General features: G+C 40.8%; 3 protein-coding genes across 3 annotated transcripts in view; all 3 read left to right on the top strand.

The window, feature by feature from the left end:
* LOC306924356 (saxitoxin and tetrodotoxin-binding protein 2-like) overlaps nt 1-2,940 on the top strand; it is a gene marked incomplete at its 3' end in the record, with an annotated part of 4,233 nt that extends 1,293 nt beyond the window's left edge. The window contains exons 4-8 of the mRNA XM_079502850.1: nt 1-94; nt 533-615; nt 1,742-1,887; nt 2,034-2,119; nt 2,744-2,940. The exon at nt 1-94 is cut by the window's left edge and continues 26 nt beyond it. Of these exons, the coding sequence (XP_079358976.1) occupies nt 1-94; nt 533-615; nt 1,742-1,887; nt 2,034-2,119; nt 2,744-2,940 (606 nt within the window). The remainder of the gene's footprint in view (nt 95-532; nt 616-1,741; nt 1,888-2,033; nt 2,120-2,743) is intronic.
* Nucleotides 2,941-3,067: 127 nt separating this feature from the next.
* On the top strand, nt 3,068-11,404 carry LOC306924455 (saxitoxin and tetrodotoxin-binding protein 1-like). The gene is made up of 17 exons (XM_079502964.1): nt 3,068-3,179; nt 3,399-3,481; nt 3,978-4,123; nt 4,307-4,392; nt 5,774-5,911; nt 6,125-6,244; nt 6,664-6,746; nt 7,519-7,664; nt 8,118-8,203; nt 8,310-8,447; nt 8,666-8,785; nt 8,898-8,980; nt 9,362-9,507; nt 9,635-9,720; nt 10,490-10,627; nt 11,054-11,173; nt 11,300-11,404. The coding sequence occupies exons 1-17, from the start codon at nt 3,161-3,163 to the stop codon at nt 11,320-11,322; spliced, it is 1,761 nt and encodes a 586-aa protein (XP_079359090.1). The 5' UTR covers nt 3,068-3,160; the 3' UTR covers nt 11,323-11,404.
* A 2,927-nt stretch (nt 11,405-14,331) lies between these two features.
* LOC306924355 (sialic acid-binding Ig-like lectin 14) lies at nt 14,332-26,610 on the top strand (the record flags this gene model as incomplete). The annotated part of the gene is made up of 6 exons (XM_079502849.1): nt 14,332-14,435; nt 23,481-23,569; nt 23,697-24,104; nt 24,753-25,076; nt 25,471-25,663; nt 26,607-26,610. 6 exons carry the CDS (start codon nt 14,332-14,334, stop codon nt 26,608-26,610), a joined length of 1,122 nt encoding a protein of 373 aa, XP_079358975.1.
* Between the last annotated feature and the right edge of the window lie 204 nt (nt 26,611-26,814).

Here is a 26,814-nt window from a genome sequence, read left to right as displayed (position 1 = left end):
GAGAAGTTGATAGCTTATGAAGAATCCATGAGGAAACAAGCAGAATGTCTCAAATTCTTACCCGATTCTAACTACATGTATGATGGGAAGCCTGGTATGTATTTATTGTTATAATCTGCGCAAAACTTTGCATGCACAATTTGCACATATCCCAAGGATATGGTGGCTCATTGTTACTGCCTCAAAGTTTTCAAATCGGCCTAATGGTGGCGCTATAACAGGGTCTTTCATGTTTTGGCCTATAACTCTTGAACCGTAGGTCGTACAATCAATCTTTATTTTTCCTGATACATGAACTGCAGTTGGACGGACGTAGACATTACATTTATGTACACTGATTCCTTTCATTCAAAAAGGGGGAAACCATGACAATTTTTGCCTACTGTATAATGACATTTCCAAAATATGTTAAAAATGCTTACTTCTGTCTGTGGGTGGGTTTTAAAAATATTTAACCAATCAGATATGTATAGCTTATGACTAAATAATAACTACAACAGAACACACGTTTGTTTTTCTATTTCCTGAAAAGTAACTACTAGCTGCAGAGCAGAGTTCACCCCAGAACAATGTGAACCCCTGACCAAGCCTCTGCCAGCCTCTGAGAAGTACAAGGTTAGTCTCATGTTTACTGTATTCTAATGACCAATAATACCTAATGTCTACCGTCTTCTAATATTTTCTGTCTAATGTCTACTTTCTAACGTCTGCGGTCTGATATCTACTATCTAAAATGTCTACTGTCTTATACTGTAATGTACACTGGCTGATGTTTTATGCCTAAGGCAGGGGTTCTCAAACCTTTTTGGCCCAAGTACCAAGCTATCAAAGCTATCATTTCTATCAAAAGCCATTGAATATGATGTAATTTGATTAAGGATTACTGTGATTATGCTAAGATCACATATGCGACCAGATTTGACTGAGAGCCTGCCATCGCGCACATTCCAGCTTTTCACCAGAGGAGAAAAACTATATATTTTTTTTTTTTTCAAAATGAGTTAATAGCACAGGCAGACTCTTCACATACTAGAGCATGTCTGAAATAAGTGTCAGAGCTGAAATCGACATGTAAATATGAAATAAATGCTTAAACATGTAGCTAGGTGTAATGTTAGAGACCACAGAAGTGAACCTTTCAAGCCTGTTTTCTCAACTCGCTGTTTTCTGCAAGACATTACTCTATAAGCCATATCTCCAAAACTGGTGGGTCAAACTGAACCAATATGTCAATTTGAAGCTATGATTCCCTGCTTTCATATGACATGAAAAAACAAAAATTCAATGGCAGTCTCTCAGTCAAATGTGGTCACATATATTCACTTGGAATTTGGTCCATTGGAGAGCTGCTCTGTACAGTGCTGCTGTGGACATACAGCCGGACGATTAACAGTAGTAGTAACCAAACTGTTACCTCCCACAATTTTCAAACGCTACTGAAAATCAAGTAGTCGAAGCATAAGTAGCTTGCTGCCATAGCAGAAATGAGAATACCAAAATAAATATTAAAAATATTTTAAAATATATTTTAAAATATTTTGACAGCTTCCTTTCTCATGTAAGAATGGCAGGTATGCAGTGATACTGCCTGTCATTCCATTATTACACTGTATTTTGAGGTCTATTATCTCTGATCCCTATAGTGTTTTGCTAGTTCACTGTATGTGAGGTCTGTTGTCTTTGATGTGTGCAGTCTCTGAACCACCTAAAAAAGTAAAATGTATTCAATGTGACCCCTCAGATCTACGGCCACTGGGTGCTGGCTGCAGCGTTCGCAGATTTCGAGGCGGGTCTCGAAATGATTGGCAGCATTTCCACTTCTCGCCTTGATCTGTCCTTGAACAATGACAAGAATACCATTCACTACAATGAAATGAACAAAGACCTGTAAGTACTTGTATCCACTTAGAGAAAATTAGCGAAATGTGTGGCAAATCTGCAAAAACAAATTCTTACCACTAGCTTTCTTCACAAATGTGTTCATAAAGGTGTCTATAACATAAATGTGTTCCGTGCGTGTGTGTCTCATGCAGAAATGGCAAATGTGTGAGTCGCTCTAGTGATGCCACTGTTGTGGACGGAGGGAGTACAGCTCTCACTCTGCGTGTTGGTGAATTTGGTGAGTTCCACACTATATAAAGATAGGATGTAAGATATAGGATATAAGATAATAAGATATATACTGTATGCATGTTATCTATGTGTATACTGGTATGTATAAGGCCAGATATAATACCATCAGGAAGGATTGTTGTTTTCTTTTTGTGTAATGTGTCATATAATCCGTATGGGATGGGCCAAAATGGTGGCATGACACGGAAATAAAAATGTCATTCATTCATTCATTCAATATAAGATAAGTGATTAGATGAAATGAAATACTTCAGTTCAGGATTACCATTAACCATGTTTATTGCAATGCTATTGCATTCAATAGTTTGGTAATGTCTCTGCTCCTGTCATATGCTGTAGATTATCTTAACACAGAATCTGAAATCACAAACCCCCCAGAAGCAAAGCATAAGATACAGAGTTATTGACTTATTGTGTGTGTGTGTGTGTGTGTGTGTGTGTGTGTGTGTGTGTGTGTGTGTGTGTGTGTGTGTGTGTGTGTGTGTGTGTGTGTGTGTGTGTGTGTGTGTGTGTGTGTGTGTGTGTGTGTGTGTGTGTGTGTGTGTGTGTGTGTGTGTGTGTGTGTGTGTGTGTGTGTGTGTGTGTGTGTGTGTGTGTGTGTGTATTCCAGTGAAGGAACAGGATGGTGTACAGTCTAAGTATAATGCAGATGCAGATGTGGTCTTCTACCAGACCTGTCCTAACTGCCTAGTCAGAATCTACAAAGCAACCTACTCTGGACAAGAGGCACGAGTTCTCTTCTTCTACAGTAAGTCACACGCTAACACATGCAAACACGTGTTGCCTGGTACGTACAATGACTGCTAGTCCTGACTCCTGAGTAACATGCTGTGTGTGTGTGTGTGTGTGTGTGTGTGTGTGTGTGTGTGTGTGTGTGTGTGTGTGTGTGTGTGTGTGTGTGTGTGTGTGTGTGTGTGTGTGCGCAGGAAGAGAAGGAAAACATCTGGAGGTTGAGAAGTTGATAGCTTCTGAAGAATACATTAAGAAACAAGCAAAGTGTTTGAAATTCCTTGTCGATCCTCACTACATGTATGATGGGAAGCCTGGTATGTATTATGATACAGTCGGACAGAGATTTCTTTCATTCAGAAAAAAGGGGTAAAGCAATGACAATTTTCGCCTATAATGACATTTCCAAAATATGGATACGTCTGTCTGTGGGTTTTATAAATATTTAACCAATTCTAAGTATTAACCACATGCTTGTGATATAATAACTACATTGGATCCATTAGAACACACATTATTTTTTATCTCCTGAATAGAAACTACTAGCTGCAGAGCACAGCTCACCCCAGAACAATGTGCACCCCTGACCAAGACTCTGCCAGCTTCTGAGATTCACAGGGTTAGTCTCATGTCTAATGTTTGCTATCTTTTAATGTCCACTGTCTAATGTCTACTGTATTCTGCTTATTAGCAGAAATGGGAATTAGATTTTATGTTGAAAAAATATTTTAGAATATATTCTCGTGAACAGAATTGACAAACAGATGACAGCTTCTTTACTCCAGACTTTATATAGCATTCAGGAGGTGTAGTTCCAGACTCTATATAGCATTCAGGAGGTGTAGTTCCAGACTCTATATAGCATCCGGAGATTGCGGAATAGTTACGTATGTATGGCTATGTGAGACTAGTAACATAGTGACAGGCAAAACCATATGCATTGATACTATACGTACCTGTCATTCCATTATTACACTGTATGTGAGGTCTGTTATCTCTGCTCCCTGTGTGTTATGTTAGTTCACTGTATGTGAGGTCTGTTATCTCTGATGTCTGCAGTGTCTGAACCACCTAATAAAGTAGTAAAATAAAACGTACTGAATGTGACCCCTCAGATCTACGGCCACTGGGTGCTGGCTGGAGCGTTTGCAGATTTCCAGGCGGGTCTCAGAATGATTGGCAAGATTTCCACATCTTACCTTCATCTGTCCTCGAACAATGACAAGAATACCATTCAATACCTTGAAATTAACAAAGACCTGTAAGTACTTGTATCCACTTAAAGGTGCAAAAGTGCTTTCTCAAATGACAATTTTACAGACATCACTGTGTAGATTTTCAGCTCATTGTTTGACTAAGACTGTGTGTGTGTGTGTGTGTGTGTGTGTGTGTGTGTGTGTGTGTGTGTGTGTGTGTGTGTGTGTGTGTGTGTGTTGTCATGCAGAAATGGCAAATGTGTGAGTCGCTCTAGTGATGCCACTGTTGTGAACGGAGAGAGTACAGCTTTCACTCTGCGTGTTGGTGAATTTGGTGAGTTCCACACTATATAAAGATAAGATATAGGATATAACATACCAGTAAGACACCTGAGGCCGAGAAGCGTTGTGTGCACGTTGGGTGGCAGCGGGGGCAGTGTCTTGAGTGTACAGGGTTTAGTTTTCGCCAGCTGCCGGGCGCAGCTGCACAAATAACTTTGGGGCAGGCCCGTCTATAGAGTTTAAATGGACAGGTATCAGTCAAAAGGGAGACATCGAAGAGAAAGGATGGATGGGGAAGGATCAACATATAGAATGTCAGAACAGGTTCTGACATATATCCATATATTAATATCATGGATCTCCATATATAGGCTTAATTGCGACAGCAGGTCGCATTTGGATCTCCATCCCTGATGATGTCATGTGATGTCACGAGACCTGGGCTTTCCCCATGTATGGGGATTTTGAGTGATACACTGACTGACTGACGGGAAATATATGATTCCATAGTTAACTAAGATAAGATACTGTATTCATGTTTATCTATGTGTACTGGTATGTATAAGGCCGGATGTAATACCATCAGGAAGGATTGTTAATGTCAGTTGTTTTCTTTTTGTGTAATGTGTCATATAATCCCATATGGGATGGGCCAAAATGGTGGTTTGACACGGAGATAAAAATGTAATTCATTCATTAATTCATTCATTCAATCAATATAAGATATGAGATGAAATGAAATGACATTTCATTCAGACACTTCAGTTCAGGATTACCATTAACCATTTATTGCAGGGATGCACGATATAATCCGTAGCATATCAAAATCGGCCATAAAAATGCCAGATCGGTATTGGATTGGCCTCAAAATAATACACATTATTTTCACAGATATTGAAAATGTAATAATAATGTGACCGTCAATGGTTTTGTACTCGCAGAGCAGACAGTCTGCCTGTCTCTGAGCGCCAGCTGTTAGTGGGGAGGTCGGTTTACCATCTACTTTCACCAGCAAAATAAATAAAATTAAAATAAAAAAATTCAGCAATGAGTTAAATATAAATATAGCCAAATATAATAATGTAATATATCTGTATCAGAATCGGCAAATATGACCCGGCAAATAATCAGATATCGGATATCGGTCATAATTTCATAATCGTGCATCCCTAAATTATAGCAATGCTATAAATTGCATTCAATAGTTTGGCGGTGTGATCTGCAGATTATCTTAACACAAGATCTGAGATCACAAACCCCCCAGAAGCAAAGCATATAAGATACAGAGTTATTGACACACTAAAGTGTGTGTGTGTGTGTGTGTGTGTGTGTGTGTGTGTGTGTGTGTGTGTGTGTGTGTGTGTGTGTGTGTGTGTGTGTGTGTGTGTGTGTGTGTGTGTGTGTGTGTGTGTGTGTGTGTGTTCGTGTTCCAGTGAAGGAAGAGGGTGGTGTACAGTCTAACTATAATGCAGATGCAGATGTGGTCTTCTACCAGACCTGTCCTAACTGCCTGGTCAGAATCTACAAAGCAACCTACTCTGGACAAGAGGCACGAGTTATCTTCTTCTACAGTAAGTCACACACTAACACGTACACAGTGTGTTTGTCTAAAGAGTGCAGTGTTTGTTTATTTTCTTACACTTTTTTGTTCTCCATAAGGTCTTCAATATGGTTTCACAATACTTCAACTGTGCGTGTGTGTGTGTGTGTGTGTGTGTGTGTGTGTGTGTGTGCTCACGTGTGTGTTTGCGCGTGCGTGCGTGTGTGTGATTGTGTGATTGTAGGAAGAGAAGGAAAACATCTGGAGGTTGAGAAGTTGATAGCTTATGAAGAATCCATGAGGAAACAAGCAGAATGTCTCAAATTCTTACCCGATTCTAACTACATGTATGATGGGAAGCCTGGTATGTATTTATTGTTATAATCTACGCAAAACTTTGCATGCACATATCCCAAGGATGGTGGCTCATTGTTACAGCCTCAACGTTTTCAAATCGGCCTAATGGTGGCACTATAACAGGGTTTTTATGTTTTGGCCTATAACTCTTGAACCGTAGATCGTACAATCAATCTTTATTTTTCCTGATACATGAACTGCAGTTGGACGGACGTAGACATTACATTTATGTACCCTTCATTCAAAAAGGGGGGAAACCATGACAATTTTGCCTACTGTATAATAACATTTCCAAAATATGTTAAAAGTGCTTACTTCTGTCTGTGGGTGGGTTTTAGAAATATTTAATTACCAATCATATGTATAGCTTATGACTAAATAATAACTACAACAGAACGCACGTTTGTTTTTCTATTTCCTGAAAAGTAACTACTAGCTGCAGAGCAGAGTTCACCCCAGAACAATGTGAACCCCTGACCAAGACTCTGCCAGCCTCTGAGAAGTACAAGGTTAGTCTCATGTTTACTGTATTCTAATGACCAATAATACCTAATGTCTACCGTCTTCTAATGTTCTCTGTCTAATGTCTACTTTCTAACGTCTGTGGTCTGATATCTACTCTAAAATGTCTACTGTCTTATTTCTTATACTGTAATGTACACTGGCTGATGTTTTATGCCTAAGGCAGGGGTTCTCAAACCTATTTGGCCCAGGTTCCCCTTGGAGGGGAGAATTATTTCCAAGTCCCCCCTCATCCTCGCAACATTTAATTTCTATCCAAAGCTACCAAAAGCTATCAAAGCTATCATTTCTTTAAGGATTACTGTGATTAAGGATTACTGTGATTATGCTAAACTGACACACCATAATTCACTAGCGCCAACCCCAAAAAAGTTATAATAATAATAATAATAAAAATAACAGTGCTGATGTGGACATGCAGCCGGACGATTAACAGTAGTAGTAACCAGACTGTTACCTCCCACAACTTTCAAACGCTACTGAAAATCAAGTAGTCGAAGCAGCTTGTTGATTAGCAGAAATGGGAATACCAAAACAATTATTACAAATGATTTAAAATATATTTTCGTGAACGGAAACAGATGACAGCTTCCTTTCTCTGCCTTCAGGAGATGTAGTTCCAGACAGACTCTTGTGGAATAGTAGATACAAACAGTGTAATAATGGAATGACATGTAGGTTATGTTGTCTCTGATGTCTGCAGTCTCTGAACCACCTAATAAAGTAGTTCAATAAAATGTATTGAATGTGACCCCTCAGATCTACGGCCACTGGGTGCTGGCTGCAGCGTTCGCAGATTTTGAGGCGGGTCTCGAAATGATTGGCAGCATTTCCACTTCTCGCCTTGATCTGTCCTTGAGCGATGACAAGAATACCATTCACTACATTGAAATGAACAAAGACCTGTAAGTACTTGTATCCACTTAAAGGTGCTGTAAGGGGCAAAACTAAAAGGTTTTAGAATATGATAGTAACAATTGCTATAGAGTGTTAACAGGGGTCTCCCTGGCTCTCCAACTCTTTAGTAAACAGAAAATACTTTTTTTAGGTGGGTCAGCAATTTTATCCAATCAGGAAAGACCCTAGTTCATTGTCCAATTCCTATTTTTCATTATTATTATTATTATTATTATTATTATTATTATTAATGTTTAAACACTTCCAATTCCATGGGCTTTCCTGTATCCTGTATGATCTTAGATATAGAGTTAATTGGTTGACTAACATACTGTGTGTGTGTGTGTGTGTGTGTGTGTGTGTGTGTGTGTGTGTGTGTGTGTGTGTGTGTGTGTGTGTGTGTGTGTGTGTGTGTGTGTGTGTGTGTGTGTGTGTGTGCGCGCATGCGTGTTGTCATGCAGACGTAACGTATGTGTGGGTCGCTCTAGTAATGCCACTGTGGTGAGTGGAGAGACTACAGCTTGCACTCTGCATGTTGGAGAATTCAGTGAGTTCCACACTACTGTATATAATATACAGATATAAGATATACAAGATGAGATGAGATGAGATGAGATGAGATGTTTGTGTGTGTGTGTGTTTGTGTAATCCAGTGAAGGAAGAGGATGGTGTACAGTCTAAGTATAATGCAGATGCAGATGTGGTCTTCTACCAGACCTGTCCTAACTGCCTGGTCAGAATCTACAAAGCAACCTACTCTGGACAAGAGGCACGAGTTCTCTTCTTCTACAGTAAGTCACACAGTAACATGTGCACCCATGTGTTGCCTGAATGGTACAATGACTGCTAGTGTGGACTCATGAGTAACATGCTGTGTGTGTGTGTGTGTGTGTGTGTGTGTGTGTGTGTGTGTGTGTGTGTGTGTGTGTGTGTGTGTGTGTGTGTGTGTGTGTGTGCACGCGTGCGTGCGTGCGTGCGTGCGTGTGTGTGTGCGTGCGTGCGTGTGCAGGAAGAGAAGGAAAACATCTGGCGGTTGAGAAGTTGATAGCTTCTGAAGAATACATGAAGAAACAAGCGAAATGTCTGAAATTCTTACCCGATCCTCACTACATGTATGACGGGAAGCCTGGTATGTATATTATTATTAGGGGGTATACAAATTGTGAATCCATGCATCATCTGGTTATTAACATGAGCTTGTGACTAAATAATAACAGGATCCATTTCTATTTCCTAAAAAGAAACCACTAGCTGCAGAGCACAGCTCACCCCAGAACAATGTGAACCCCTGACCAAGACTCTGCCAGCCTCTGAGATGCAAAAGGTTAGTCTCATGTCTACTGTATTCTCATGTCCGATGCCTAATGTCTACTTTCTAATGTCAACTATCTAATCTCCTATATTGTCTACTCTACACTGTCTAATGTCTCTTGTCTAATAAGTGTTCCTGGACACTAAGGGGGAGGGAGGGTTGGAGTTAAAGTAGCACTTGGGCAAGATTAACAGTATAACATAGCGACTTGTGAAACTGTCTGCAGTTCCATTACACTGTATTCTGTATCTCTGTTCATTGTGTGTCACTATGTACTGTGTTAGTGTTACTAATGTTAGTTCACTGTATGTGAGGTCTGTTGTCTCTGATGTTCTCTGAACCACCTAATAGTATAGGCCTAAAGTAATTAAATACAATGTATTGACCCCTCAGATCTATGGCACCTGGGTGCTGGCTGCAGCGTTCGTAGATTTCGAGGCGGGTTTCGAAATGATCGCCAAAATTTCCACTTCTCGCCTTGATCTGTCCCTAAACGATGACAAGCGTACCATTCGTTACCATGAAATGAACAAAGACCTGTAAGTACCACTTACAGGTGACTTACAGGTGCTGTGATGGATTTTTGGGGGGTTACAATAAAAAAGTTAGTTGAAAAGGTAAAGTTCTACATTCTGATTGTAATAATTGCTTTGTGTTGTCATGCAGAAATAACGTATGTGTGGGTCGCTCTAGTGATGCCACTGTGGTGAATGGAGACACTACAGCTTGCACTCTGCATGTTGGAGAATTCAGTGAGTTCCACACTATACAATATACAGATATTCAATTCACAACACGTTGTCTCAAGACAGACACTTTACATGTAGAGCAGAGACCCGACAGAGATCCCACCCTGAGCAAGCAATTTTGCGACAGTGGTAACGAAAAACGAAGAAACGTCAAGCGGACCCAGACTCTAGGGTGGGCGGCCATCGGCCTCGACCGTGTCAGGGGGGATGAAAGGGAGCGAGAAGGAGAGATAGGGTATACAGATGCAGTAGTAGCAATAGCAGTAATAATACATAGTGTAAGATCATTTAATAATATAATATGGTATAATAAATTGATAATCTATAGTGGTCTATAAGAATGCTAAGATAATATAAAGTTTAGATACAAGGTATAAGATGACATAAGAGATGAGATGAGACAGCAGTGGGAAACAGAGAGGTACAGGAAAGAGTGAGAGTCAAGAACAGAAAAAAAAGAAGAAAAGAAAAGGAAAAGAAAATATTGACCTGCTGGCCCTTGATATCTGCACCGAAATCTCTGAATGAATTAATGTGTACAATCTATCAATACATATTATGTATACTACAGTGCATATATGAATATATGACTTCCATCCAAGTGTTCTTATTAAAACTGTAACATGTTCATTATCATTATATTCTTATTTTGAATGGGCAGTGTGCTGGATACAGTGTGTCACAGGATACAATGAACCACATAAAAAAACAATGTGTGTGTGTGTGTGTGTGTGTGTGTGTGTGTGTGTGTGTGTGTGTGTGTGTAATCCAGTTAAGGAACAAGATGGTGTACAGTCTAAGTATAATGCTGATGCAGATGTGGTCTTCTACCAGACCTGTCCTAACTGCCTGGTCAGAATCTACAAAGCAAACCACTCTGGACAAGAGGCACAAGTTCTCTTCTTCTACAGTAAGTCACGCACGCACGCACGCACGCACGCACGCACGCACGCACGCACGCACGCACGCACGCACGCACACACGCACACACACACGTCAAACGGGTGACTTCTTGGGCCGGACATCCCTGGAACTCAAACGTTTGGATGGGGTATGGGACATGTTGAGTATGGGGGGCATATAAGTTACGATTCTGTAACCATTAACTCAAACGGTGCTGAGTCAGTTCAAGTGGACTTCGCAACACTTGGTAGACAGATACTGTATAGAGTATAGACAAATACTGCATGGACAAATACAATGGACATTCAGTCACAGGATAGTCATGATAAAATACAATGTGAGTAACAAGCTGTGTGTGTGTGTGTGTGTGTGTGTGTGTGTGTGTGTGTGTGTGTGTGTGTGTGTGTGTGTGTGTGTGTGTGTGTGCGTGCAGGAAGAGAAGGAGAACATCTGGAGGTTGAGAAGTTGTTAGCTTCTGAAGAATACATGGAGAAACAGGCGAAATGTCTGAAGTTCTTTGACGATCCTCACTACATGTATGACGGGAAGTCTGGTATGTATTATTATTAATATGCACATACTGTACTTTACTGTATAGCTGATACCTGATAGCTGTCCTCTCTTCTCTACACATACACTGTAATTGTAGCTGTCCTGTCTCCTCTCTTCTCTCATGCAGAGGTTTGCAAACAGAAAGCATGAGAAGTTGCAGGCGTCATGTGGCACAACGACACCTCTTCGCATCACTTCCCTGAACTTTCACTGATTGTTTTGTAAATACAGTATTTTGATTAAAGATGGGGTACTACGATCTTTGTATTCTTTTCTGTTTTTCATGTATCTATGAGGTGACAATCATTCATTAGACCCCTTGGCGTGGTTGTTATGTGCAATGATGTATTCGCTTTGTGTTTAGGGTTTCTTCCTGGAAGTTGAAACCTTGAAATCAAAAAACAGCGATAAAGTGACAAAATCATACCCCCCCCCCCCCCCCCCCCCCCCCCCTCATTATCATACCGCAACAGGTGTGGACTTGGCTAACACAAATGCACATATAGCAATGTAGCAACAGAAGTGGGACAAAGTAAACACAGAGAGAGAGCAAGCAGAAAAACAATTCATGAGACTCACCACTACTGCAATGCCAATGGATGATTTGAAATAAAGGTAGTTCCCATATTTCCATATTACATGGTGTTCACGTACAGCTTTGATTTCCCCTAGCACCGACAAGTAGCAAGTAACTAACTCCTGTAGTGGCTCTTCAAAATAAGACCCACTGAATAGTATCAGAAGAGAGTAAGAGACAGCAGTCTACTATGGTTACTCAATATAGGTTTTATTTGGAAGTTCATACTAGCAAGTTCCTTTCTTTCGCTTATTTGCAGCTAGCAAAGAAAAACAAATCAAATCCATTCTCAATAAATAAATAAATAAATCAGTAAGACGCCCTGAGGGCGAGAAGCGACCTCACCCTAAAGACTAATGACTTTGGGGTGGGCCTGTCTAGAGTCTGAATGGGTATCAGTCAAAAGGGAGATATCGAGGATGAAGGACGGGTGGGGTAGGATCAACATATGGAATGTCAGAACAGGTCAGCTCCATATATGGAGGTAGGATCAACATGGTGTCCTTGAGGTCAGATGTAGAGTTGCTGGCCGGCTTCTTCATGTATGGCTGTCCAATAGCCAAGGGAAAGGGGGGGGGGGGGGGACTAGGAAAGTATAGGAAAGGTGGGTGGTCATATAGGAGGAGGTGGAGGGACTGGATCAGGTGGGTGGTGTTAAGGTGAAATCCAGTTATACTTAATGAACTGGTGGGCGTGTCTACATAAAACATATCTAATAAATGCACCAAGTCTCTACGTCTGTACGTACCTCTGTAATCCACGTAACTCGAGAACCATTCGCCCCAAAAAATCGCCCCGCCGACTTCAAATTCGACACACGCGTCCCACCCCACCACAGGGGTTGCATTGCCTGGTGTCGAGTCGGTTGTACCCACGGTTGTCCACAAACAGACTGGTCAGGCTCTGCCAGTGGGCCTAATTAGCCCAAGTGCCCTCACCTGTGCAATTTCCAGCCTCTGCCTCAGCCAATTGATTACAAATAGTCCAGGCATTCTAGCTCATTTTGGACCTAAAAGCTAAAGTAATTGTAACACAAGATTTTTTTTCACAGACCATTTCTATGAGGTCTCCGGAACAACATACTAAAAGTCCCAAGAAATCCCAGTTGGGGAAATATGTTTAATTGGCATCAATCCAAGATGTCCGCCAATAAGACTATTCTCAGAAACTGCATAGACAATTACCAATCTTGGAATAAATTCCTTACCAATAAGTAATTGAAACAGATTTCTTTTCACAGACCATTTCTATGAAGTCTCCAGAACAACATATCAAAAGTCCCAAGAAATCCTAGTTGCGTAAATATGTTAAATTGGCATCAATCCAAAATAGCCGCCAACTGGGACTATTATGAGAAAAATGGCCAATCTTGGAATAAATTCCTGACCAAGAGTTAATTGTAACAGATTTTTCTTCTTCACAGACCATTTCTATTAAGTCTCCAGAACAACATACTAAAAGTCCCAAGAAATCCTAGTTGCGGAAATATGTTTAATTGGCATCAATCCAAGATGTCCACCAATAAGATATTCTCAGAAAATGCATGGCCAATTACCAATATTGGAATAAATTCCTAACCAATAAGTAATTTAAACAGTTTTTTTCACAGACCATTTATATGAAGTCTCCAGAACAACATATTAAAAGTCCCAAGAAGTTGTTAAATTGGCATAAATCCAAAATGGACACTAACTGGGACTATTATCAGGAAAAAATGCCATATAAATTCCTGACCAAGGTCATAATTTCCTTCTTCACAGACCATTTCTATGAAGTCATCAGAACACCATACTAAAAGTCATAGGAAATCCTAGCTGTGGAAATATGTTTAATTGGCGTCAATCCATGCAGGATGTCTGCCAATTAGTGGCTCAGCAGCAGTGGCTCAGAGGTAGTGTGGCCGGATGGGAACCACAAGGTTCCCAGTTCGAACCTGGGCTCCCCCAGAGTTAGTGACAAAGTGTCCTTGAGCAAGACGCTGAACCCCTAATTGCTTCTGCAGGTTGGTGCCTTGCATGGTTTCCTCCACCATCTGTGTGTGAATGGGTGAATGTAATGCACAATCTATGTAAAACGCCATGGATAAAGGCACTAGGCTATATAATATTTACCCTTATCAAATTATGACTGGCCCAATTTCCATTCGTCTGAGATTTCAATTGACTTCCAAATATATTTTGAGCTGAGGATATTCAGATACAATACTGTGCATTTTAGCCATTTTGAACCAATATAACTGAAGGCTGTTATTATCATGTTCTATCTAGACTATAGAACACGCTGCCATCAGTAGACCTATACACGATCATAATTTTGTTTAGCACTTTGTTCGTTATAAGCTAACAAGCCAAATGAGCATTACATTTATAACTAACATTAATGTTAGATTAATGTTAGATTAATAATGTTAGATTAATAATCGTTATAATTTTTCCAGAAATAATTTAGTTGCCACTCACCTTTGAATTACTTTCCAAAACTGAAACTAAATAAGAATAGTTACAATATAGTAATAATAATAATATTAATAATACTCAGTTTCATCGACTTCAAAGACATTTGACTCGATCTACAGAGGCACAATGGTGAAGATCCTTAAGGCCCACTCCGGGCGACCATATGCAGGAACAAGGGCCAAGATGGTGACCCCAGATGACAACAGCGGGGAGTTTGACACCCTTGCTAGGTTAATGCAAGGGAACAAACAACCTAGCCCCCTTCCTCTTCATCATAGTCCTGTATTATGCACCCAGGAAGGCCATCAGTGGACGAGAGCAGGATCTTGGCTTTACTCTAACGCCAAGGAGGTCGAGATGACATACCAAAGCAGTCCTGACAGACTGTTGTTGTCCGCACAGACTAGACTATGCGGACAACATCAGCCTGCTCTCCGACAACGTGGAACAAGCACACCTTTTTTCCAACAGTACTCCTACAGATGAAAAACATGCAAATGACATAAAAAACAGCCGATCTACGAGGTCATGCTGCAAAACTGTATGCACCAAAAACAGCCGATCTACAAGATCACGCTGCTACACGCGGTTATCACCTATAACATCTCACCGGAACATCCACCTCTGACAACAGGAGGCACTGTGCTGAAAGAAGTCAAGGACTTCAAGTTTCTGGGCTCATGGGTCAACTGAACGGAGCAAGATCTGAAAGTGAGGGAGGCACTTGCATGGAGGTCCTTGAACGGCATGGCCAGTGTATGGATCTCCCTCCAACCTCCCCTGTGAAATCAAACTCAGCTTCTTCTATGCAACGGTGGAGTCTGTTCCTCTATATGGCAGTGAATGCTGGACCCTGAAGCCAACCCTGCAGAAGTCTCTAGACGGGTGCTACACCAGAATGTTGCATGCAGTACTTAACTTCAACATGTTACCAACAAGATTCTGTAGCCAGTCACGTTACCAGTCGACTAAAGAGCCATGGCCCAATGGGCGAGTAGTAACGCAGCACCGTATAGCCTACAGTTGTCCGCCCCACATGGAAGCGCATCCACGCGCGCCAGCCAATAGATTTTGAGATTTACATGAGACAACCAGAGGGATATGAAGTTACATCTGAGAATGGGGACATGCTGGTGTGTAAACTAAATAAATCTTTGTATGGTTTAAAACAATCAGGGAGAAATTGGAACAAGATGTTGCATGATTTTTTAACTAAAAATCAATTTATTCAGAACCCAGTTGATTATTGTGTTTACACAAGGGAAATGAAGGATCAAAAGGTATTCATTTTATTTTGGGTCGATGATATAATAATTGCAGCAAGTGATGACAATGTGATGATTGATGTCAAAGAGATGCTTACAGCAAAATTCAGAATGAAAGACTTAGGCAAATTGAAACATTTCATTGGTATTGATTTTGAACAAGGTGAACATTGTGTGACTATGTCACAAAGGAAATATGTTGACAAAATATTGACTAGATTTGACATGCAGGACTGCAAGCCAAGAACAACTGAACTACACTGAACTACACTGACAGCAGTGAGTCATTGGGGGATGTGAGAAGATACAGGGAAGTTGTGGGTAGTCTAATATACTTGACTACTTGTACCAGGCCAGATCTGAGTTTTGTAGTGGGAAAACTTTCACAATATTTTTCTAAACCAACAGAAGAGCAGTGGATCACAGTGAAACATGTGCTGAGATATCTGAAGGGAACCAGGGAAAAATCCTTATGCTTTAGGAAATGTGAGGAACTAGGCTTGGTAGCATATAGTGATGCAAACTGGGCAGAAGATGCGAGTGACAGACGTAGCACTAGCGGTTATTGTGTCAGCCTAAACCCGGAGGGCCCTTTGATTTCATGGAGGTCTAAAAAGCAATACACCGTAGCACTTTCAACTTGTGAAGCTGAGTACATGGCTTTAGCGGCAACTCTACAAGAGTGTTTGTATTTGATTCAATTGTTACAATGTATTGATGGATTTCATTACATGCAGCCAAAGATTTACGAGGACAATCAAGGTGCAATAGCGTTAGCAAAAAACCCTGTACAGAGACAGAGGTCAAAACATATTGACATAAGATACCACTTTATAAGATCAACTGTCAATGATGGTGTAGTGATTCTCAAGTATTGTCCAACTGAACAAATGGTTGCTGATGTTATGACAAAGCCAGCCAAACAGTTTCAATTGAGGAATTTTGAGGGTTTCATGTTTGGAGAATAACATACAGTCCAAGGTTTTTTTTTCTTCCTTCAAGGGTTCTTTTGTTGTTTGGTTGTTTTTCTGGGGGTACCAATTCACGATCAAGTGGGGGTGTTAGAAAATATGATCATAAATTGCCTGTATATCAATGTGGGTATGTTTATATATATATACTTCTGTATTGAGAGCATGTGACCTGATACCGGTCACGTGATCATGCCTGATCTGTATATAAGGAAGTGAAAATAAACACACTGCTCTCGGCCATGGACTAAAGAGCAAAGGCATATCTGTTCTCTGTGTCAATTTGTTCATCCTCTGTAGAATGTATTCCGGCTAGCTCAGAACTACTGTTGATTTGACGCTATATGCGCTAGCTTGATTTAACACAAGTCTAGTGAAAAAACTTTGGTTGCTGTGTATTGACGCACATAAACGTACATAACCAAACATAGTCCACAATCAGAGTCTACAAGTTGAATAGGCCTACTACGTTGAAATGGGCCATCAAGTCACACTTCTTAGAGCACCCCCCCCCCCCCACAGGAGGTGAGGGGGTGTCGGGTGGGTCACAACAATGCATTCCCTTGGAGCACCCCTTGGAGCACCCCTTGGAGCACCACTTGGAGCACCCCCCCCCCCCACACACACACACACACACACACACACACACACACACACACAAGTTGAATAGGCCTACTACGTTGAAATGGGCCATCAAGTCACACTTCTTAGAGAACCCCCACCCCCCCCCCACCCCACCCCCCCCCCCCCCCACACACACACACACACACACACAGAGATAGTGGGGTGGAAATAACGAGACAGGCAGTGGTCTGTATAGTAGCCTAGTGCTTTTAATTGACATGGTATGTATTATGTCGCTATGAATCACACTGGATTATAATTTCTTCACATCCCTATATTCTTCTCTCTTCCTATCTCCCCCTAGGTCTGTCTTATTAACCAGGCTAATCTCCCCCCTCTCTCTCTCTCTCACTCTCCCTCCCCCCCTCTCTCTCTCTCTGCCACATGCAGCGAGAGGGGACTCACTCACGCCCCCCCCCCCCCACACACACACACACCTAATGTATTTTATAGTGATATATGTGAGCATTTTTTTAATTAAAACCTGTGAACAAAATATTGTGTCATAAATTCTTAAATTGTAGAGCCCATGGGCCTTCTTCTCTGGTCAATTTTATTAACACATTTCACATTATAATTATGTTAGTGAAATGGGTATGGAGACATGGGAAGACCTCTGTTACTGAACAAACAATATAACAATGATTACTAGAGCTATTTTAAAAAGCAGTCATCACAACCCTATTGAAACTAATTCCACACACCTGAGTGCTCCTCATTCCCTCAGAGCAACACAACCTGAACACTGACTTAAAGACTTAAAGTTGTCCCAGTCCCAGGTTTAGACAATACAGTTGTTGCTGTTATTGTGTCTCTGTTGTTAATAACAATGTAATGATGGATATAGGATATGATTATTATAAGGATAATGACTTATCCTGATTTATCCTGACTTATCCTGGTCATGAATTAATAATGCCTTATTACACTATGGACACATGTTTCTGCACACAGGCCTACACATTACACAATGGGATTTCACTGTAAATATAGATACGCGATTAAATGAGAACAATAGAGCACAATTGGCTATGAGACTTTGAGGATTTGACAATATACTAATTTGTTGTTAGGCCTTGACCAGTCCTGTACAGAAACCCCACCACTGTCTTCTAAAGTCCACTCCGCCATCTCCCGCCTACAGAGGGTCCTGTATTTAAATCCCTAAACGGCCTAGCCCCTTCCTATATTTCTGAACTAATAACTGCACCCCCTACCACCAGGACACTCAGATCCTCCAGCACTTTGGGTCAACTGCTGTTGTTTTTAAATGTGCTATATAAATAACATTGACTTGACTTGACTAAAGTCGGGGTGTGCGTACAGGGTGTGCGGTATTATACTTAGATGTGAAGGCTTGTGTACTAATTATGAAGACTGTTTGCAATCATTTTAGGCGGTGGGTGGCAGTTTGTGTTTTGGAAGACAAATAGTATTTTGTTGTTTCTTCACACAGAGCTGGTTCTATGTTACTGAAAGAATGTGGAGCAATCCTCTTATGGCTCTGCTGCAGTAACAATTAATTATAATAATATCCACTTATTCAATATTGTTAGACTATACATATATTATCCAGATAGCTAGATACTCTATATTGGATATAGATAGATTCATATATTAAATATGAAGCTTACAAAGCAATCTCACAGTTAGCAGTTTATTTCTAGAATGTTGCATAGAGCACGACCTGGGGGAGGAGTCAGAGAGGGGTGGAGCACATGCAGCAGTTTGTTAGGTTGAGATTGGTGGCTGATGACTGTATTGTTCCACTCTTTGGCCAATCAACACCAAGCAGTTAGTGGTTCCACCTCAGGCTCTCCAGTATAAGAAGAGTTTGTAGTTGTTCTCCACAACTCCTCCAGGATATCTATACTTTCTGATCACATCTGACTGTGGACTCCAGACTTCAGCTGAAGATGAACTCTCTCAACACACCCAAGGATCATCAAGACCTCTGTAAGTTACTTACTGTGTCTATATGGATATACAGCATGCCATAAGGATGTTTTTTTATCTAGCCATTTGTTTGTTTTGATTTATTTTAGCATTGACTACCTGTTGTCATGTATTTTCTAAAATATAAAATGATTGTAGAATTGAATTATAAATGGATGCTAAATTGATAATAGGGTACATTAACTTAACAATATAGGTTTTGCTATTTTAAGTCCAGGAATGCCTCTAAACAACATTTCCTTTGTCTTTGTTTCCAATTCAGTGTTGCATCATCAAAATTGCCACTGCTGTGATCAGTGTGGTAAACGCTTTCCTACAATGTCTAGACTTAAAAGCCACCAGATAATTCACACTGGAGAGAAAGCCTATGGATGTGATCAGTGTGGACAACATTTCTCTCGAATGGACAGCCTTAAAGGCCACCAGAGAATTCACACCGGAGAGAAACCATATGGATGTGATGATTGTGGACAACACTTCTCTAGAATGGGACATCTTAAAACACACAAGAGAATTCATACTGGAGAGAAACCATATGGATGTGATCAGTGTGGACAACATTTCTCTGAAATGTCCAGCCTTAAAAGCCACCAGAGAATTCACACAGGAGAGAAACCATATGGATGTGATCAGTGTGGACAACATTTCTCTGAAATGTCCAGCCTTAAAAAACACCAGAGAATTCACACTGGAGAGAAACCCTATGGATGTGATCAGTGTGGACAACACTTCTCTCGAATGGACAGCCTTAAAAAACACCAGAGAATTCACACTGGAGAGAAACCCTATGGATGTGATCAGTGTGGGCAACATTTCTCTGAAATGTCCAGCCTTAAAAAACACCAGAGAATTCACACTGGAGAGAAACCCTATGGATGTGATCAGTGTGGACAACACTTCTCTCGAATGGACAGCCTTAAAACACACCAGAGAATTCACACTGGAGAGAAACCCTATGGATGTGATGAGTGTGGACAACACTTCTCTATAATGGGAAATCTTAAAACACACCAGATAAGTCACACTGGAGAGAAACCCTATGGATGTGATCAATGTGGACAACACTTCTCTCAAATGTCAAGCCTTAAAACACACCAGAAAATTCATACTGGAGAGAAACCCTATGGATGTGATGAGTGTGGACAACACTTCTCTCTAATGGGAAATCTTAAAACACACCAGAGAAGTCACACTGGAGAGAAACCCTATGGATGTGATCAGTGTGGTAAAAGCTTCTCTCGAATAGACAGTCTTAGAACACACCAGAGAATTCACACTGGAGAGAAACCCTATGGATGTGATCAGTGTGGTAAAAGCTTCTCTCGAACGGACAGTCTTAAAAGCCACCAGAGAATTCACACTGGAGATAAACCCAAATGATTTTTTTTGTTGATTGTGTTTAACTTGTTAATGGATTTTCTTATTGGACATTTTCAAGACATTATAAATTAGACACATTGTCTGTGACAGGGAAGAAATTAGCACGTAATCACATTTTGTACATACATGTGTAAGTATGGATGAAATAAAACGTGTTACAAGATACATATTGTGTACGTTCTTATTATTATGGCTACAGCCATTGGTCAAATATATGAAAGGAGTCACAGACGTCCATATACAAGCTTCCCATTGTATTTTCAAACACCATTTTAACCAGGTTAGATTAATAATATCCTGACGAAGACCCGAAGGGGTCGAAACGTTGTATCCTTGTTGTATCCTCTCTCCATGAAATAAAAATGTGGAGCTCAAGGCCGGTGTGCGAACTACATCTCCTTTCATCAGATTCATTGAAAACACCCATATTCTGGTGACTGTCATAATGTGTGAGGGTGAGTGATTTGTATTACTTTTAATTAATTTTTTTATTTTCTAGTTTTTCTACTTGATGAGGCATTTCTGTCTCTTTTTATTTCCTTTTTTTATTTTATATTTGACATTGTACGTTGACATCACAAGATGTATTCTCTCTCTTTCCTACTCAGATCATGCATCTCAAATGGCCAATGGCACAATTACTAGCATATGTAGATTTTTTTCTTTTAATGGAAAAGCATTGTTTCTCAGGTGAAATGCCCCCCCCCCCCCCCCAGGTGACGGTAAAGTAAAAAAAATGTAATACCTAAAAAAAAAAAAAAAGATATTAATTAAATATAATAGAAACGACCATCACTGCAGTAAGAACAACAAACTATAGGCTATTTTTATTATTTTAATTCATTTTTTTATTTTCTAGTTTTTCTACTTGATGAGGCATTTCTGTTTCTTTTTATTTCCTTTTTTTAGAAGCAGTCAATATAGAACCAGTCAATATATATAATATATATAAGAAAGAGGCAAAGATTGTGAACATAGCTGATCTGCATGCTCACAACGAGCTTGTAAATCAGCTGTTATCACAACATGTATCTGCGGAACCAGTTCAAATAGGAATATCTTGGGGGAATCGGGCCGGCACCCTGGGTGCGTTCCTGTGGGTCTGGAACTCCCCCCCCCGGGGACCCCCACACGGAGTTGCACCACTTACTTCACATGGGTGTGATTTTGTATTAATACATTAATTTGGGTTATTCATACAATGGAACATGACGCATGTGTGACGGATTAATACCCACTGTCTGTAATATGACCTGTTCATTAACTACTTTTAATTCATCTGTTTTCATCATCACTCATAATGTGTCACTGATGGAACATGAACCATTGATGGAAAATACAAGTCTAGTGAAGAAACTTTGGTTATATAAAGTGTATTGACTTTAAACGTACAGAACCAAACATAGTCCACAATCAGAGTCTACAAGTTGAATAGGCCTACTACGTTGAAATGGGCCATCAAGTCACACTTCTTAGAGCACCCCCCCCCCCCCCCCCCCACAGGAGGTGAGGGGGTGTCGGGTGGGTCACAACAATGCATTCCATTCCAAGACTGCCACCTACAACAGACATCAACGCGCCTCTTGGAGCACCCCTTGGAGCACCCCTTGGAGCACCCCCCCCCCACGCACACACACACACACACAAGTTGAATAGGCCTACTACGTTGAAATGGGCCATCAAGTCACACTTCTTAGAGAACCCCCCCCACACACACACACACACACACACACACAGATAGTGGGGTGGAAATAACGAGACAGGCAGTGGTCTGTATAGTAGCCTACTAAGCCTATACACAGACAGATAGTTAAAACGTGTGCTACGACAAGTTGACAACAGGTATTATTAGGTTCCCAAGTTGCATCGTTCTCAAGTAGGCCGGTAGCCGACGGGCACGTACAGGTCTAGTGGGCATAAAAGGGACGCAATACCACATGTACCTTTAAAGAGTACCCATTGAACAAGACACTGCACGGCCTTGAAACAAAAAGGCTGCGGTAAACAAGGCTACTATTTGGCCTTATAACAGGAGCTGGTCTCCAAGTGCTGCACAATGACCTTGCTGGCATGCTGCAACAGTTAGGATGATGATACAAACTTTTTAATTAATTTACCCATGGGGAACAATAATGTACATGAACTGAAGACCCAAATCCCCAAATCAGGGGTGAACCTCCAGCAAAAAATAGCAGATCTACTGTACAAGGTCACGTGTCGCAACGTGATGTTGCGACAACAATATACGGCTATTTTCACCAATGAGATAATTGTGTGTAGAGGAAAACACGCACTCACGCACGCACGCACGCACGCGCGTGTGCGTGCGTGCGTGCGTGCGTGCGTGCGTGCGTGCGTGCGTGCGTGCGTGCGTGCGTGCGTGCGTGTGTGTGTGTGTGTGTGCGTGCGTGTGTGCGCGTGTGTGTGTCCAATAAATTTACAAATGCTGCTACTACTGTTTCTTCCTTCTGTCGAGCAGAATCCAGTAGAAACCGCATTGCTACAAAAACCAGATGTTATTTTAAGACATTGATATTATTATCGACTCTTGACTTGAGTGGTTTTTAGGCTGCAGGGCCTGTTACCAGGACAGTTGGCATTAAAAGAAACTTCCTGAATAGTGGAAGTGCAAAGGAGGAAGACGCACATCAGCAGAGACACAAGAGAGTTCACAGCAGGGAGATCAGAGAGACGTTACCATCACGAACAAACACCAGGAGGAAAGCACACAGAAAGAGGTACAATATTATGATGCATTTATAACACATTTTTATCACTGAAAGAATCAGTGCAATTGTTTATTCTACCCAAAATCTGACCTGACCACTGTACAACATTTCGCTGTAAAACAATGCATTCCTTAATGTGAATGCATTGTTTTGATTTCTGAGTTTTGGGGAAGATTGCAGAGGAAATAGTTGTCATAACTTTTTTGTTTTGCTCCTTTGAGACTGAATGTAAAAATGTAGTTGTCATGTGTTATCATTTGAATACTGTAGGTTCTCCCAGTATGAAATCCTGTGCATTTTACCCCCCTTTTTTAATTGTACATGTAATATTTATGTGCTTTGTAATTAAGGAACGGGGTGAGGATGTTGGCTTTCATTTGGGTGATGGTGCTCTTCTGTGTGATGGGTCGTGCCCAGAGTGAAGGATCTCACACAGGAGGTATGTGTAATCATATATAGTAATCAGTATATATATTTAAATTACTGAAATATTATTAGGTCTGATCTAATAGAATATATGAAAAAGAAATGATGTTATATTGTTTGCTTATGTCTCCGTTAAACAGGTGCTGTTCAGAAATCACACGAAAACTATTTTGATGGGTGGAGCATCACCTTCAGCGAAGATCTCATCACGTCTGAGGCCGGACTCTGTGTCGTCATCCCGTGCTCCTACACTCACCACGATCAGTTCAAACCCACATCTGCAACGTGGCTGAAATGTGAAGCATCCAAGCGTAAATGTAACGACCGCGACATTGTGTTCCACTCCAAGAGCGTTGTTAAGGCTCAGGTTCCGTTCAGAGGACGAGTGAGCCTGTTGGAGCCGAACATCACCCAAAAGAACTGCAGCATTATCATCAATGATCTTCAGGAGTCTGACACCGGCTCATATCAGTTTAGAGTGGAAGGCCATCAAAATGGACAGACTGATGGTTATAGATTCGGTCTTAAGAATCTCCTTACAGTTACAGGTATGATGTAGCATGCTGATTTTATACACTGTGATACAGTATTGCACAGAAAAAAAAGTCCTGGCCTTTGAGCGGCAGATGGGGTGGCCATTCTGTGTGGAGTTTACATGTTCTCCCCGTGTTTGTATTAGGTTTCCTCCCACACCAAAACCCATGCATGCAGTATGTACAATACTGACTGAGTGCCGGTGGTGGCTGCTCACTGTTCCTTATAATATGTACAGTGAGCAGCCGGTGGTGGCTGCTCACTGTTCCTTATAATATGACTGAGTGCCGGTGGTGGCTGCTCACTGTTCCTTATAATATGGGTTAATGCAGAGGATACATTTCCCAGACGGGAGAGTGAAGTCAAATCAAATCAAATCAAATCAAATCAAATCAAATCAAATCAAATCAAATCAAATCAAATCAAATCAAATCAAATCAAATCAATATACAATATAAGATTGCTGTTGTTTACAACAATTTATGTTGTTTAATCAAAAGAACAGAATTTTACATCTCTCTCCTCTCAATGTTTTACTAATGAAGCTCATTTAATCAAATATGTCTTCGTTGACAGTTTCATTGAATAATGTTGTAATGAATAATTTGTGTCTGTTTAGTTGAGTTCTTGCTCTGAATATGTGTATGTTTCTCTCCCTGTAGGTCTGAGACAGAAACCCAACGTGAATGTTCCTCCTGCTGTGACAGAGGGTCAGCAGACCACCCTGACCTGCACCGCCCCAGGACTCTGCTCTGGAACCCCTCCCAACATCACCTGGACATGGACAAAGACAGGACACCGTGTCCCTCACGTCACAAACAATGTCCCTGTTTTCACAACAGAGAGTCTTGCTGGTGTCAGCCAGAGGCACGGCTCAACGTTGACCTTCACCCCTTCACCTGAACACCACGGCAGTGAAGTCACTTGTCACGTGACCTTCAAGGGAAACATCACTGCAGTGGAGACCGTGACCCTGAATGTTACCTGTGAGTATTACATTACATCCTCAATCCATCAAGTTTCTCTATCAGAATCCATTTCACTCTCTAACCTTTTGGTGAGAAGAATCAGATTTCTTTCCCCCGAATCTGAATCTTTTCAGATTCTTCAGTTCTCATCTATTGTTTTGACGCCTACACACCTGCTTTTAAAAGTAACTGGGTGTGCGGAAGTCTTTCTTCACCACTCTCTAACCTTTAAAAATAATAATGTACTGTAGTGACATTTTTAACCCATTGAAACCAGAAAAGCATCTGTCTTTTTTTATTTCCAGACCTTAATAGGGTCTTAATATGACTGGTGGGGCTCTGGACCACTGGTCTTTTGTTTTTAGAGAAACATAAATTCAAATGACAATTTCACTATCAATTTGTGTCAAAGACCTGAAGATGCCCAGCATCAGTGGTGAAACCACAGTGGAAGAAGGTGGTACTCTGAATGTGACCTGCGATGCAGAAAGCTCCCCTCCCTCTACTGTCATGTGGACTCTGCTTGACTACAACATCGGACTGCTGGAAGACACTCAGAGGGCCACTCTGGTCATTCCTATGGTGACAAGGGTACATTCTGGAAGGTACAGCTGTACAGCACAACATCTGAACAAGACTCTGACCACGTTTACCCATATATCTGTGATGAGTAAGTACACTCACTGTGCTGATGCGCTTTGACCCATTAAGACCTGAGCGAGGCCGATTCTACAAATGCTTTCTAAATCAGTAGTTCTCAAACTTTTTTCGTGCCATGGACCCCAAAATTGATTATATATTTGGCCATGACTCCCACAAGTGGACCCCCATCTGAATCTTTTCTTTGCCCTCCAGAAGAGATGATTAAATTCTATGCTAACGACTAAACCGATGTTAAAAATCCAGTTTTCTGGAGAGAGGAATATATATATATATATATATATATATATATATATATATATATATATATATATACACAGTATATATATCTCACAGATGCTTTCCTGGTTTTAATGGGTTAAGATAATATTTCATTTTTCAGTATACTGTATACACACCCATTATCATTTAATGTGACGTGACAGTACAGCTGTGTTTGTTTGCCCCTCAGCCTTTCCAAAGATCCTCAGTGGATCCGAATGCATTCTCCAGTTGGGAACCCTGATGTGTGTGTGTATCAGCCAGGGGATTCCCTTACCTTCAATCACATGGCCACTACTGAAGAACAGAAGTGTGTATTCTGTCACGACCACAGTGTTGCACTCCACCATCAACAGCACCGTCTCGCTGCCCGTTGAAGACCACAACACTTCTGTTCAGTGTTTCAGCTCAAACTATATGAAAACAGTAAATAAGACACTTATCCTCATCAGAAAAGATGAAGGTAAAAACACATACTGTATATTTGAATTACGATAAGCCTATTTTGAAGCATTTGTAGACATTTAATTTGAGCCAATGTCTTTATGAACAAACTGTAATACCTGAGACAAACACAGTGTTGAGATTAGAGAACAATATTCTCACACGTATCCCTCTTCCCTCTAGGTGAAGATGAGGGATTTGTCAGTATTTCTGCAACAGTGAAATTCATCATTGTGGCTCTGATGTGCATTGTTTTTACTATTTACTGTTTGGCGAGTACATTTAACAGGTACAGTGTGACATTATCTTGTTTAAAGTTTCATTTGAATAGGGGAAAATGATATTGCATTCATTAATAATTTACCTTCACAATGGTAACTTATGTCTCTCT

Source organism: Electrona antarctica (genome assembly GCF_951216825.1).
Source record: "Electrona antarctica genome assembly, chromosome: 6".
NCBI classification, from domain to species: Eukaryota; Metazoa; Chordata; class Actinopteri; order Myctophiformes; family Myctophidae; genus Electrona; species Electrona antarctica.
This window is presented reverse-complemented; position numbering and strand designations above follow the sequence as displayed.

What these genes read in the sequence shown, in the direction of transcription:
- LOC306924455 (XM_079502964.1), top strand. An exon ending in CAGCTTCTGAGATTCACAGG is followed by an intron (nt 3,482 to 3,977) that starts GTTAGTCTCATG and finishes GTGACCCCTCAG; the next exon opens with ATCTACGGCCACTGGGTGCT. An exon ending in ACGAGTTCTCTTCTTCTACA is followed by an intron (nt 8,448 to 8,665) that starts GTAAGTCACACA and finishes GTGCGTGTGCAG; the next exon opens with GAAGAGAAGGAAAACATCTG.